This window comes from Talaromyces stipitatus, genomic scaffold (genome assembly GCF_000003125.1).
Source record: "Talaromyces stipitatus ATCC 10500 scf_1105507295549 genomic scaffold, whole genome shotgun sequence".
NCBI lineage: Eukaryota > Fungi > Ascomycota > Eurotiomycetes > Eurotiales > Trichocomaceae > Talaromyces > Talaromyces stipitatus.
The window spans coordinates 2,366,317-2,380,351 of record NW_002990117.1 but is presented as its reverse complement, the minus strand read 5'-3'; the positions used below and the strand labels follow the sequence as shown (position 1 = coordinate 2,380,351).

General features: G+C 48.2%; 5 protein-coding genes across 5 annotated transcripts, besides 2 other annotated features; 3 read left to right on the top strand and 2 right to left on the bottom strand.

Moving 5' to 3' along the window:
* Positions 1-3,075: part of a mobile genetic element that runs on past the window's edge.
* TSTA_017260 (zinc knuckle domain protein) lies at positions 532-4,367 on the bottom strand (the record flags this gene model as incomplete). The annotated part of the gene is made up of 11 exons (XM_002483840.1): positions 532-772; positions 824-1,035; positions 1,071-1,131; positions 1,259-1,553; positions 1,599-1,707; positions 1,738-2,004; positions 2,062-2,566; positions 2,606-2,862; positions 2,956-3,130; positions 3,256-3,947; positions 4,128-4,367. The coding sequence occupies 11 exons, from the start codon at positions 4,365-4,367 to the stop codon at positions 532-534; spliced, it is 3,054 nt and encodes a 1,017-aa protein (XP_002483885.1).
* A 480-nt stretch (positions 4,368-4,847) lies between these two features.
* TSTA_017250 (WD-repeat protein, putative) lies at positions 4,848-9,741 on the bottom strand (the record flags this gene model as incomplete). The annotated part of the gene is made up of 3 exons (XM_002483839.1): positions 4,848-6,998; positions 7,053-8,713; positions 8,763-9,741. 3 exons carry the CDS (start codon positions 9,739-9,741, stop codon positions 4,848-4,850), a joined length of 4,791 nt encoding a protein of 1,596 aa, XP_002483884.1.
* Positions 9,742-9,749: 8 nt separating this feature from the next.
* Positions 9,750-10,404, top strand: TSTA_017240 (uncharacterized protein; the record flags this gene model as incomplete). The annotated part of the gene is made up of 2 exons (XM_002483838.1): positions 9,750-9,935; positions 10,138-10,404. The coding sequence occupies 2 exons, from the start codon at positions 9,750-9,752 to the stop codon at positions 10,402-10,404; spliced, it is 453 nt and encodes a 150-aa protein (XP_002483883.1).
* A 268-nt stretch (positions 10,405-10,672) lies between these two features.
* TSTA_017230 (uncharacterized protein) lies at positions 10,673-11,345 on the top strand (the record flags this gene model as incomplete). The annotated part of the gene is made up of 2 exons (XM_002483837.1): positions 10,673-11,059; positions 11,157-11,345. The coding sequence occupies 2 exons, from the start codon at positions 10,673-10,675 to the stop codon at positions 11,343-11,345; spliced, it is 576 nt and encodes a 191-aa protein (XP_002483882.1).
* Positions 11,346-11,596: 251 nt separating this feature from the next.
* Positions 11,597-13,833, top strand: TSTA_017220 (transposon I factor, putative; the record flags this gene model as incomplete). Its single annotated transcript, XM_002483836.1, has 2 exons — positions 11,597-11,640; positions 11,880-13,833. The coding sequence occupies 2 exons, from the start codon at positions 11,597-11,599 to the stop codon at positions 13,831-13,833; spliced, it is 1,998 nt and encodes a 665-aa protein (XP_002483881.1).
* Positions 11,785-14,035: part of a mobile genetic element that runs on past the window's edge.

The following is a 14,035-nucleotide window of genomic DNA, read 5'->3' as shown; positions in this document are numbered from 1 at the left end:
TACTGACATGCTATCACTGAGGATAGTTGCTGGTTCTTGTTGGCTTGCTGTGGTGTCCCAGTTTTCTAACGCGATCTTAAGGACAAGGCTAATAGCATAGTATATTGCTATGAGCTCAGCTGCATATACTGACCAGTATTCCATAGAGCTAATGCAGACTTTCCGGTGTTGGATAATATGCTGGTTCTGATCTAGGGCTACCGCTGCAGCTCCTAGAACATTCTGTTGGCCTGATGCATCCGAGAAGACTGTGATACCGGCTGCTTTTTGTCTAGCAGATGCTTTCTCTTTAGCTTTGTCGTGGTCTGCTTCAATGTCAATTTCTATAAATGCTGATGTCTGCCATGGTGGTGGGGGTGTTAGATTAATTATCTCCAGAGCCTGGAGTCAAGTGAGGTTCATTGTCCGCAGGGTCTCTGCTAGAGGAAATCGAGGTCCACTTCCTATATGGTTGCTCCGCGTTGCTGCTCGGGTCACTACTGTATGGCCTAGGTGATCCTCTGGAAGGGTGCTGAGGCGGGCAGCCACTATTTAGGCACGTTGTTTAAGTCGTAAATTGGTTGGAAGCACATAGGCTTCCACCTCTAGGGCTGCCGTGGACGCTGTCTTGAAGGCAGAGAGAATACAAATAAGGGTGGTTCGTTGCACAGTTCCCAGCGTTCTCAGGTGTATCTTATCCTTTAGTGGGTTGTGCCAGACGGTGGATGCATAATCCACGATTGGTGTCACGCATGCTTGGTAGATTTGTCTCATCTGCTCTGGATGAAGGTGTCTCAGTCCCCCCAGGGCGATATTCACCTGGGTTGCTCGCTTGACTGCTTACTGCACATGTTCCTTCCACCATATCTCCTTGTCAAAGATCACGCCTAGAAGCTTTACTGTATCGCTTGGCTTGATTACCGTCCCATTTATTGTGATCTGTCCTACCCTGTGCTGTCTTTTGGACCTTATTAGATGGATTAGTTCTGTTTTCTTCACATTAAACGAGGATCCCGTTCGTCGGGCCCATGCCTTGATACGAGGGATATCCTCTTCCTGAATCTTTCTAATATTATCTTCTGCAGACTGACCGGCTCGCCATCAAAAATAGTCGTCAATAAATGCTGACGCGCCGCCATGGTGGTCGACTGGCTGGTCGACCAGGTCAGAGTTAAAAAATCCAAATAAGATTGGGGACAGCGGGGATCCCTGTGCTAGACCAGCATGCTCGAGCGGGGAGATCTCCGTCTGAAAATCATCGAAGGAGATGCCGGCGTACCTATTCTCTATGAAGCTCCGGATCCAGCGCCTGGCTATGGTTGGGATGCCTTTGGCCTGTAGGCAGGCGTCAAGGCTTGAATTATTCACTCCATTGAATGCTCCTGTGAGATTAAATGCCACCAGCGTGATCACCTTTGACCGTAGCCATGCGCGATCAATCGCGTTTGCTAGGGTTAGGAGCGCTTGTTCTGTGTTTCGTCCTGGCCGGCCTCTAAACTGGGTGTCTGGAAGTAGTTTATAGGACTCAGCCCAGAATGACAGTCTGCAAGCCATGACAGCTTCTAGTATCTTCCCTAGGGTATTCAGTAGAGAAATAGGTCAGTATGCTTCTGGTACACCATAGTCTGGCTTCCCGGGTTTCCTCAGCACTATGATTCTCGCTTGCTTCCACTGGTGAGGATAGTGGCCTAATTCTACTAATCTTGCAAAGATGTACGTGATCATCTTCTAGAGATATGGCCATAGATGTTTCCAGACAAGGGTTATGATCCCATCCTCCCCCGGGGCCATTGTTCCCTTAGCGGCTTTGAGTGACCGATGTACCTCCAGTTCGGTGATTGGGTACCATGGTATTCCCTCTAAGGGTAGTACTGGGTCTTCTATTTCTGGGTCTGCCATCTTCGGGAAGAAGGTTTCTAGGAGCACTTTGGCCTTTGCGTTGTTTTCGGTGATTTCTTTGGATCCCACTTTTAGTGGCGGGATATTTGTATAGGGGTCTCGTGGGCGCATGTATGTTGCTACTTTCTAGAGGTGGCCTTCTTGGGCCTTGTCTAGGAACTTCTTCTAATGGGCGGCTTTGACCTTCTTGATGGTTCTAGTCCATTCTCGTCGTTTATGACACATGTCGTTGAAGAGGGATGTGGTAATTAGGTGGCTGCTGCCTAGGGTAGCACAGCTGCTCTGCCATCTCCTACGAACTTGGTTTACTATAACCTGTTGGGATTTGAGCTCTGGGGTGAACCATCGTTTCGAGTAGGGGGATAGCTTCTGTAGAGACACCTGTTGATCAAGGACTGTCATTGTTGCTTCAACTAGTCGGTTAACTTCATAGTCGAGGTCTGCGGCAGAGCTTATCTCAGGTCCTTGACCAAGTAGTTCCAGCAAGGCTGAGCCAATTTTATCCCAATCCGCTCTGTCATATGCTCTCTTTGGTTTTGGGTTTTTATTGCGTTCTAGTTGTAGGTCCCATTCGGAGTATGTTCTGCAATGGTCTGAACCATAGTTGTCCCAATAGAGTTGGCATTTCATAAGTTTTGCAGGGTCATTGGTGAGCGTCAGATCAAGGACTGATGCCTTCCCTAGGAGGCTTAATGACCAGTATGTTGGCGTGCCTGGGGGTAGGCACTATTGGAGTTTGTATGTCTGGAAGAAGTTTATTAACTCTTCCGCTTGAGATGTAAAAACATGGCTAACGGGGCGGTGGCTCCATGCCGGGTGATGTCGATTGAAGTCTCCAGCTAGAATAAGCCTTGTGGTCTTATTGGGCTCCTTGGTATACTTTTCAATGGTGTTTTTAATCTCCGCTAGTATCGGTTCAGCAGCGGTCGTGCTAGTGGCTTGGTACGCATCCAGTGGTAGGATGTACACTAAGAAGATAAGGAACTGTATCTCCGCAGTCCATATTTTGATTGCTACCAGATCTGGGTGATTGCACTGGATTTGGTAATGGGAGGAGGTCGAAATTCTTTTATTTACATAAATTAGGCTGCGGTATCGGGTGGATTCGTCAGTATTTGGGTATGTTGGTTGGTATAGCTGCCAAGCACTGTGGTTCACATGGGTGCGGTATGTAGTAACTGATGGTTCTTGGATCAAAAGTAGATTAAGGTTCTGGCTCTGGTGGTCATTAATGAGGGCTTCCATTCCTGCCCTGGATTTCTAGACGTTCAGCTGTAATAAACGTAGTATTGATGACATTATTGGGAGGAGTTCAGGTTAAGAGGTGCTTGGCACCTCTTATGTCCGGTAGGATATTCCCTATTGCAGTCTGCACACCTTAGCCTTATGCCTGGAGGGCAGTTACGTTGATCATGCTGGCCGCTGCAGTGGCTGCATTTTACCTGTTCTTTGCATGACCAGGCTAGATAGCCAAACTTCTGGCAGTGGTAGCATCTCTTTAGTTTAACTTTGTAGGGTTCCACACTTCCAATGTATCTTTGTCCAACTAGGAGGCCATTATTAATAATTGATTCTGCGGCCTCTAGTGTATTCAGCCAGATACCCATTGATGTGGCCTTTCCCAGCGGTCTATCCTTCTTCTTGAGCCATGCAATATCCTCGATTTTAAATCCTTTCTCGGCCAGGTCATTCTCTTCCATGATCTTCTCAATCCCTTCTCTCTTTTCCTTCTCCAAGTCAAAGTCCTCCGTTGGCACTCGGTGAACCACAATGCCGAATCGGGGTTTGACCAGCCTGGTTTCGTTCCCCAATTCTTCCAGCCATGCGGTGTTGTTCTGGGCTGTTTCGGCCGACTGAGCATCTCTGAATCTAATTATATAGCCTGTTTTAGTAGTGCCAACATCTGCTACCTGTACATCTTTGGTGGATTCTGTGTTTGATAAGGCGGTCCTGATATGTTTGTTGGCAGTATTAGTAGGCAGGAACCTTGTGAAGTTGTCATTATTATTTCCATTGTTATCCGTTGCCTCTGGCTGTGCAGTACTGATCCGGACGCAGTTCAGTTCTTTCTAGGGTTGTGGAAGTATATTGATCGTTGATGGGATTGTGGAGGCTACTTCAGCCCATGGGTTTAGGGGTAGGATTGTAGTTGCCTGGTTCTCAATCTAGGTGCGTAGCGCCTGAATCTCTTCCTATAATTTCACATTCTATTCTCTCAGGATGATTTGTTCTGTTTTGATTTCACGGACTTCTGCCCTTGCTAGCTCGATTATGTTGGTCTGTTGGGTGATGACTTTCTTTAGGCTGCTAACAAGGCTCGCAACCATCTGGTATGTAATTCTTTTGCCATTGTCCAATGAGGGAAATTCAACCACTAGGGCTTGTAGGGTTTCTGCTGGGTGGTTCTGTCTCCGACCTGGGGCTATTGAGATGGCCTCATTCCGTGCAGAGTTTTCCGGCGTCTGCGGACCGCCTTCGGGTACTGCCATCAGGCCGTTTTTAGCTCCCGTTCGGCACACCTCCTCGATCACGGTCTTTGAGTTCCTTCTATTCTGACCGTACAGCTCTCCGCATTATTCCTACGGAGTACAGTTCGTCTCTTTTGCAGGTGTTCGTCTAATTACCATCAGTTACAGTGCGTTGCAAAATCGGTTTCCCTCAGGAACTCATTCGAATTCTTTTCAAATCTCTATTTCAAACAACAGTGAAACGAGCTAGTCTGTAAAAAGTTAGCTATCGTCTAACCACATCTGGTGTAACTGGTACTGAACGGTAATATGACCAAGATTCTTGTATGATACCTGTATGACCCACTTTGACAACTACGACGACAAATTGTAACAAATGCAACAGAAAAGTCCAGTGGCAACTTAACTACATACAGTATTAGAGCCCGAGTCCTCCTAGGCCCTTCTTTTAAAAAAGATATTTGAAAATATTAGAGTAGTTACATCATGAATGAAACACCATTAGATCAACTTCAGAAATGTAACTCGACCTGAAGCATGTCCCATAACAAGTATGCTCTCGTACACGGCGGAAGAAGTTGCTCGATACTCAACAGGCAACCAAATGGCATTAAAATCATTGCGGGTCAGCCATTCATTCGTCACTAGTATATTTTTATGAAGACTGCTTGGTGTTTGCGATAGACTGCGAACATGATGAGACTCAGTATTAAGTCGTCCTTGATTAGTCTCCAGAAATTTGCCGTCGGGGGAGAACGCCACTACCCGAACCAGACCAGAATGGTCTTCAAGCGTCTGCCGTAGAGTGCCAGTAGATAGATCCCATAGCTTGACCGTCTTGTCATAGGAGCCTGAGACCAACAGCTTGCCGTTAGGGGAGAACACCACTGTCTGAACTGGGCCAGAATGGCCTTCAAGCGTCTGCCGTAGAGTGCCAGTAGCCGGATCCCATAGCTTGACCGTCTTGTCATAAGAGCCTGAGGCCACCAGCTTGCCCTTGGGAGAGAACACCACTGCCCGAACTGAACTGGAATGGCCTTCAAGCGTCTGCCGCAGAGTGCCAGTAGCTAGATCCCATAGCTTGACCGTCTTGTCATAGGAGCCTGAGGCTGTTAGCTTGCCATCAGGAGAGAACGCCACTACCCGAACTAAATCAGAATGGCCTTCAAACGTCTGCCGCAGAGTGCCAGTAGCTAGATCCCATAGCTTGACCGTCTTGTCATAGGAGCCTGATGCCACCAGCTTGCTGTTAGGAGAGAACGCCACTGTCTGAATTAAATCAGAATGACCTTCAAGCGTCTGCCGTAGAGTGCCAGTAGCCGGATCCCATAGCTTGACCGTCTTGTCATAGGAGCCTGAGGCTGTTAGCTTGCCATCAGGAGAGAACGCCACTGTCTGAACCGGACCAGAATGGTCTTCAAGCGCCTGCCGTAGAGTGCCAGTAGCCGGATCCCATAGCTTGACCGTCTTGTCATAGGAGCCTGAGGCTGTTAGCTTGCCATCAGGAGAGAACGCCACTGCCAGAACTGGCCCAGAATGGCCTTCAAGCGTCTGCCGCAGAGTGCCAGTAGCTGGATCCCACAGCTTGATCGTGTAATCGACGGAGCCTGAGGCCACCAGCTTGCCGTCGGGAGAGAACGCCACTGCCCGAACTGAACTGGAATGGCCTTCAAGCGTCTGCCGCAGAGTGCCAGTAGCTAGATCCCACAGCTTGATTGTGTAATCAACGGAGCCTGAGGCCACCAGCTTGCCGTTAGGAGAGAACGCCACTGCCTGAACCAAACTAGAATAGCCTTTGAGCGTCTGCCGTAGAGTGCCAGTAGCTGAATCCCACAGCTTGATCGTGCAATCAACGGAGCCTGAGGCCACCAGCTTCCCGTTGGGAGAGAACGCCACTGCGAAAACTGAACCTGAATGGTCTTCAAGCATCTGCCGTAGAGTGCCAGTAGCTAGATCCCATAGCTTAACTGTCTTGTCATAGGAGCCTGAGGCTGTTAGCTTGCCATCAGGAGAGAACGCCACTGTCTGAACCGGACCAGAATGGTCTTCAAGCGTCTGCCGTAGAGTGCCAGTAGCTAGATCCCATAGCTTAACTGTCTTGTCATCGGAGCCTGAGGCCACCAGCTTGCCGTCGGGAGAGAACGCCACTGCGAAAACTGAACCTGAATGGCCTTCAAGCGTCTGCCGTAGAGTGCCAGTAGCTAGATCCCATAGCTTAACTGTCTTGTCATCGGAGCCTGAGGCCACCAGCTTGCCCTTGGGAGAGAACGCCACTGCCCGAACTGAACTGGAATGGCCTTCAAGCGTCTGCCGCAGAGTGCCAGTAGCTAGATCCCACAGCTTGATTGTGTAATCAACGGAGCCTGAGGCCACCAGCTTGCCGTCGGGAGAGAACGCCACTGCGAAAACTGAACCTGAATGGCCTTCGAGGGTCTGCTGCACTGCACTCCAGGCTGATTCCACTTCTGGTAATCCTCGAACCCAATTGGGGATTTTATCGATATATTTATTCCTAATTACACTTCCCTTTGGTGCGAAAATAAGCGCCGATGCATAGAGCTGGAGAGGCGCCTGATCAATCAACGAGATGTTTTTTCGAATAAACCGCATTGCGTCATCCAGGAATTTGCATATTGCCGTGTCTTCATCACTCTGGATAGATTGTAAGAACAAGGAATCGCATATATTCAACTTGGAGATACATACTACAATAGTTTGTAATGTCCCCACTAGGTGAATACTCTCTGCAATTCTTCCCAAGAGGCTCAATGATTCCAGCCAATGTAAAAAGTGATCCTGTATAAACTCATGAACTGGATCACTATCATTGATGCGGGTCTGACTCTCTTTCAAATGGTGTACCCAGAAGCGGCAAGCATATTGCATATCTGGTGGTAAGTGGTTAGCTATGATTCTGCCATCGATCTCAGCACGGAGTGTCCCGTGGCCCGGAAGATTGCATATATTTTCTTGAAGACTCCCAGATTGAGACATTCGTTCAAGGCACTTGGTCATGACCATCTTATGGGTTTCCATCTCGTCAACCCAGAATGAATTCGTGTGACGTTTATCAGGATCAATCAGGAAATCACGGAATGAGAGGTGCAACATCCTTATCGCAGAGTCCGCAGAGGATGGCACACTAAAGACAGAATGGAGAGATGAGAGCTGCCCCTCAATCTCTTGGCTGTCGGTATTGAGCAAAGATGCGAGAGATGACCGCGAAAGGGGCTCCGCTAAGTGAATAATAGTGCCTACAATGCGTCGAAACCGCTCCACCAGTGATTTCTGTGCCTTTTCTGGACGTCCATTGATCAGCTGGTTTAGAATTGGAGAGTAAGTGGCATCTAGCTTGTCCATCTCAGAGCCACTCTTCATATTTCGATACTCAAGAACCTTTTGCAGCTGGCCTATCGGGTCCGACCACGCTGGATCTTCCACAAAGCGGCACAGGGTAGCAGCAAAAATGAAGAGCGGAACAGCCATTTCAACCAACACTGACATCGCCTCTAGGCCAGGCCAGTTAGAAGGAAGTAGCAGGCCATCTTTCCTATACTTCTCCTGGATTTGGACAAATCTCGATTTGAGGAAGGTGGTGATGTCCTGCTTGATGATAGCCTGGGATATTTCGTGAAGCTCTATATTCTCGCGTATATCTTCTGGTATGTCTACAAATCCAGATCGAATTTGCTGCTCTGGTCTGCTTGTAATAAATATCTGTAAGATTGGTGACCAGTTCTCTCTCGTTTGTGATAAGAGGCGAAGGAGAGTGTCTCCATTCTGCGCGCATTCATCCAAAGCATCAATCACGATAATGAGTTTCGGTGTTTGGAGGAGGTGATGCCGAATCTGTGATAAAGGTAGATAGATAAGCTTCTCAAATTGCTCTCCCATCGATTTATCAGATATATTGGGATCAGCATCAATTGCCATCTCGACAGGAGCGATCAGTGACGGAATCTTTACTAAGAGTTGGGCACAAATAGTGGTAAAAAGCATAGTCACACTACCTCGATCAGCTTCCCCTCGTTTAAAGAAAAAACTGGCTCCTAGTTTTCCTTCCATGTGAAGGGACTCGGCTACTGTTCGAGAAATTGTTGATTTTCCTGTTCCAGCCATTCCTTTCAGCCAGAATATTGACTTCCCTTGTCCATTTTCGGCCCATTCTCTAATTTGACGACGTAGGGCAATTCTTGTTTCTGGATGGCATCGTGGATCAAGAACTCCATCAAAAGAATCGAATGTGGAGCCCTTGGCATACGGCAGCTTCGCAATCACTTTCTCGCGCCGTCGGTCATTATCCAGGATCTCAATTGCCGTTTTTGTATTTTGAGCAGTAGTATGGACTTCTTTTATGTCCTTTCTAACTATGAATCTCATTAATAGAGAGCTTTGCAAGGTCCACTAGAGACTAACCTAAAGAAAGCACATCACTGATTCTCTTCTCAGCTTCCACCCGATTTGGCGAAATGCGAGAGAGGAGGTCTTTAGCATAAGCAGCCGCAGTCATCGCCGCATATCCTTGCCACTCTTTGTTCTTGTGAGAGTCAGAGTAGTCACAAATCCCCCGTATGACTAAGCATGGGAAATGATTCATCAAGCCCGCTGCTTCCATTTCAAAACAGAGAACGCCCTTCTCTGCTGCAAGTCGGTCACGGATTACAGCGTCTTTCATCAGCTGGTTTGCAGAAGCCACCAAGCCGTAGTGGATCGCTGGGTTATCCTCATGTTCTGCTCGCTCGCGTCGCTCGACCACATATGATGGATCGTGAACACAGAACCCACAGCCTCTTGAGTCGTGAATGGCATGGGGATGAAAGAGCTTGTCAGTGTTTGGTTGCGGCCGTGCATATTCCTGACGTAATCTTGGATTTTTCTCGAGAACAAATCCAATAGCGTCTTCGATCTGATGCCCTTTCCGCTTGTGCTGGGCTTGGATCCCCGTGACTGCGGTGCGTAGTATCGTCGGAGGCTGATTCAGGAAACGTGTATGTTGGAAGGCCTGCTCCTGTATCGTTTTACCAAAGTCGTACTGAAGGACACCGCCCTCACCGTCACGAGGCGCGCTAACCACAATATCTCCAAGACGGATATCATGCTTTCTACTTGGTGCTCCACCACCAATACCCACCATCAAGCCGATCCTGACGTTTGGGAAACTGTTGAGCATGTTTGTAGCTACAGTAGCAGCGGAGGCTGTTCCATATTCACCGTCAGGTAACACGGCTATGACAACGTTATGTTTTCCAAGCCTGCCCAATGTGTAGTCGTTAGTGTCATTAGGCGACACGAAATCCAGCGGTGCATGCTCGTCATCGAGGAATTCTTGTGCGGCAACGTATTCTGTGCTTAATGCACATATCCATCCGACTGTGTAGTCGTTCGGGTTAGACATCCTTCGCAATGAAGGATGTTCGCCACCCGCCGGCAGGATCGATTTCCGGATGTTATCTTGGCCGATTATGGATAGCTTTCGGTGAATTGAGGTGGCCAAATCATGATTTTTTCGATCCTGATATCCCAGCCGTCTGCAAGTCAGCTTATCCGAAGAACATGATGATACAGGGAGAGGCACAGGACAGTGGACTGGTTTGTCAGGAAGCAATTCAGCCTCGTCAACCCCTCTCGCCACGTGACACCTGTCTGCAAGGCCGTCACATCTCATGCACTCAATGAGATAGGAGGACACATTTTCGAGTTGATAGGCGACTTCCTTTTTAATTATTCATATCAAACAGTCAGAGGCTCAAATTCCTCACCCCTCTCTACTACCTAGCTCCCAAGAGCGCAGCCGTTGACGCGCCTCAACGCACCTGGCAACACCATGGCGCGTAAAGGCTCTGGTACAGATGGCCCTCTACAGACAGCCCTCCTGGAATCCACGTTTGCAGCCACGACAAGAGCTTCTGAAGGACAGAAGATCTTCAGCCCTATAGCTGCATTCCTCGACAAACACCGCAGCCAAACCGCCGGCCTTGCCCCTCACCTACTGAGAGCCCTCACCGCTCTAAGCGATGACCTCGCCTCAATAGCCCACACATTTCAACGCCTACATTAGCGGTATCTCGACGACCTCCATTCCCCCTGCCCTATCCTCTTCCCCTTCCCTCACCCCAAATTTCTTTCTCCCCTCACCCCCTCTCTCACGCCCCCCCTCAGGTCTTGAACAGTCAACTTATGCGACTATTACCCAACATGCCCCAGCCAAATCAACTCCCACCACTCACTCTAAAGCCCCTGCTAAAAAGCCTATGCCTCTGATTAAACAACCCCTTCCTGACAATCGGCTCTTCGTACGTCTCCCAGCTGATCATGCAGCTAGAAAAATGGAAGCCTACGCTATCTACTCTAGCCTAAGGTCTCAACTAAACTCAAACAGTGCAGCACTAAAAGAAGTTCAAACCACAAAGACTGGCTTTGCACTATGTCCCTCATCTCCGGAAGCCCTCCTAGCCCTTGAGGCCCAGAAAGAGATTATCTCTGCATTCTTTGTTAACTGCCAGATAGAACGCAGCTCCCGATGGGTCTCATATCGAGTTACCAATGTGCCAAGGAAAATTGGCCAAATCTTGAATGGCCAATACTCTCTAATCCCCGTCAATCCTACACTTCTGTCCTCAGAAATAAGCGAAACTACAGGGCTTAAGCCCACATCTATTAGCGAGACCACTTCAAGCGCTGTCAACCCTGATACTCCCTCCTCAAGCTGGTTTGTGAACTTCCTAGAAGGCATGAAAACACCACTACCTATCCAACTATGTCTTTTTGGTACTATCACCAATGCTCGTCACCTCCCTAAGAAAACAACAGTTATTTAATGCACACGATGCTGGAAATGGCATAATGCAAGATCCTGTGCCCGCCCCTCTCGATGCCGGCTATGTGGCTCCTCAGAGCATACTGAAAAGGGCCATGCCAATCGCTGCACAGCCCTGGAACCTCATCAATGCCCTCCTAGATGCATACACTGTCATGGACCACATCCAGCTGATTTCTTAGAATACCTCCTGCGCCCTAGAGGCAATACTAAACATACTAAAGCTCAATAAGCAGAGATCCGCAAATCCTGCGCCACAAACCTCGCAAAAGCTTGAACTGAAGGAGGATGTAGCCCTCAGCTCTTCATAGGCACACAAGAAACACCTATAGCAATAGACGAGGTGCCATCTCAGCCTCCAACCCATGGGATTATCTCTCCTTTCCGCTCAGTAACCCCCCCACCTCGCGCCCCAACTGAAGATCCTTCAATTATGGCTCGTGTAGTCCGCTTTACAACCCCTCAACCACAAAACCAGTTCGCCTCTCTTCTCGAACAGGAGCTATGATCTATCACTATCCAACTTAAAAGGCGCCTCTTAAAATCCTACAGTTAAATGTAGGGCACGCGCCAGATGCACACGAAATAGCTCTCACATTAGCATACACTAGCGACATTGATATTATCCTAATCCAAGAACCATATACATTCAAAGATCTTAGCCGATAGATTACCAAAAAACACCTATCATATGAATGCTTCTCCCCAACTGACAGTTGGGCAATAAGTGGTCGACCACGAGTCCTCACCTATGCCCGAAAGAAGAAAGGCATTCGGACTTCCCAGCTTCGCCCCTTCACATCTGACACTGAAGAGGCCTCGGATCTCCTTTTCCTTCAGATTTTCTCGCCCACAGGAAAGTCCGCTCTAATAGTTAATATCTATAATGCCCCAGTAGGCTGCATTAGAGCAGGTGAAGCCGCAAAAGCTCTTACAACCCTACCAGAGGCGTATTTCCCTCAAACAACAATACTTGCAGGCGATCTCAACCTACTACACAATAGATGGCAACCCTCGCTACAACGCAGCCCTACAACTTTTGCAGAGCCATTTATCAACTGGCTGGATCTCCAGGGTCTAGTACTCATTTCCGACATAGACTGTCCCACACATGAAAGGGGTAACGTGTTAGACCTCAGTTTTGCCTTAAGCCCTCTGACACTCGCAGGAGCCAAAGCTAGCATAGCGAGCCACTTAGATGCAACCTCTGATCATCAACCACTAATTACCACTGTTCCATGGGATCAGAGATACAAGGAAACAGCTCAGAAACTAAGATTTGACACACTAGATCACACTTCCTTCCTTTCGCTCCTCGCCTCTAATCTCGCTGGCACCGAGAGCTCAGCCGCGACAGAAGAAGATCTTGATGCTTTCGCCGAAAAACTGATATCTGCAATTCAAGGAGCATATAGAGGCTCTGCTAAGAGGACCCTAACACAAGGCATAGGACAACCTTGGTGGAATAAAGACTGTAAGAATGCATTACACAATTACCGCTCAGGCCTCTGCTCAAAGACAGACTTCCGCAGGATAACCAGATGGTCTCAACGACAATTTTGGCGAGATAAGCTCTCTACAATAACACAAATGAAGGACGTCTTTGATATGAGTAAATGGCATAAGTCCACAGGCACCTTCCGAAGCCCTCCACTGAAGGATCCACTGAGACCTAGCAGCCTCCCAGCAGTTACTATATATGAGAAACGAGACGTACTAGTCCGGAATCTTCTTCAAAACTCGGCTGAGGCAGGAGACATACCTCTGGACTCCCCAGCAGTCCCTATCACTAGCCTCTACTTTCCAGATATATTAATGTCACAGGTGGAGGAGTCAATACTTCAGGCAGGAAACACAGCTCCTGGCGTAGATGAAATCCCAACCTGCATACTCAAAGTAGCATGGCCTTTAATTAAGGATAAGGTACAAATGCTATACCAAGGGTGTCTAAAGATTGGATATCACCCGAAATGCTTCCGATATGTAATTTTAGCAATTATCCAGAAACCAAAAAAGACTGATTGGTTCTCGCCCAGATTATACAGACTAATCGCTCTCCTATCAGTTCTTGGCAAAGGACTCGAGCGCCTAGTGGTACGGAATATGGCATGGATCTCTATACACTACAAAGTATTAGCGAGACAACAGTTTGGAGCTCTCCCACTAAGATCTGTAAATGATCTGACCACATGCCTAACACATGACGTTGAACAAGCGCTAAATCAAGGCATGACTACCTCACTCCTTACCCTAGATGTCAAAGGCGCATTTGACGCCGTGCTTCCTGGCAGACTGATCCGCAGATTGTGTGAGCAGGGCTGGCCTACTAATCTCGTCCTCTGGATCGCCTCCTTTGCTACTGGGCGATCAGTTCAGATCCGACTTGATGGAGAGATTGGCCCCTCAACAGACATTGCCTGTGGCCTTCCACAAGGATCCCCAGTATCTGGCATTCTATTCATGCTCTACATAGCGCCTCTATTCCGTCTAGGAAACCCAAGGAACAAATTTGGCTATGCCGACGACGTAGCTAACCTGGCGATCTTGACATCCCTTGCTACTAACTGCGAAGCCTTATCAGACTCACTTCAAGAAGCTCTTAACTGGGGTGCTGTAGAGGGCATTACTTTCGCACCAGATAAATATAAGCTTCTTCACTTCTCTCGATGAAAAGTAGACCAGGACCCAACCTGCACACCTTCAGTAAAAGCTAGATCTATTACAGTCTTAGAAAATACCAAACGCCTATATCTACGTTGGCTAGGAATCCTCTATGACAAAAAGCTCACATTTAAATGGCATGTCGGTAAAACAGCATCTAAAGCCCTCACTGTGGCTAATGCCCTTCGCTCTCTAGGGAATACTGCCCGAG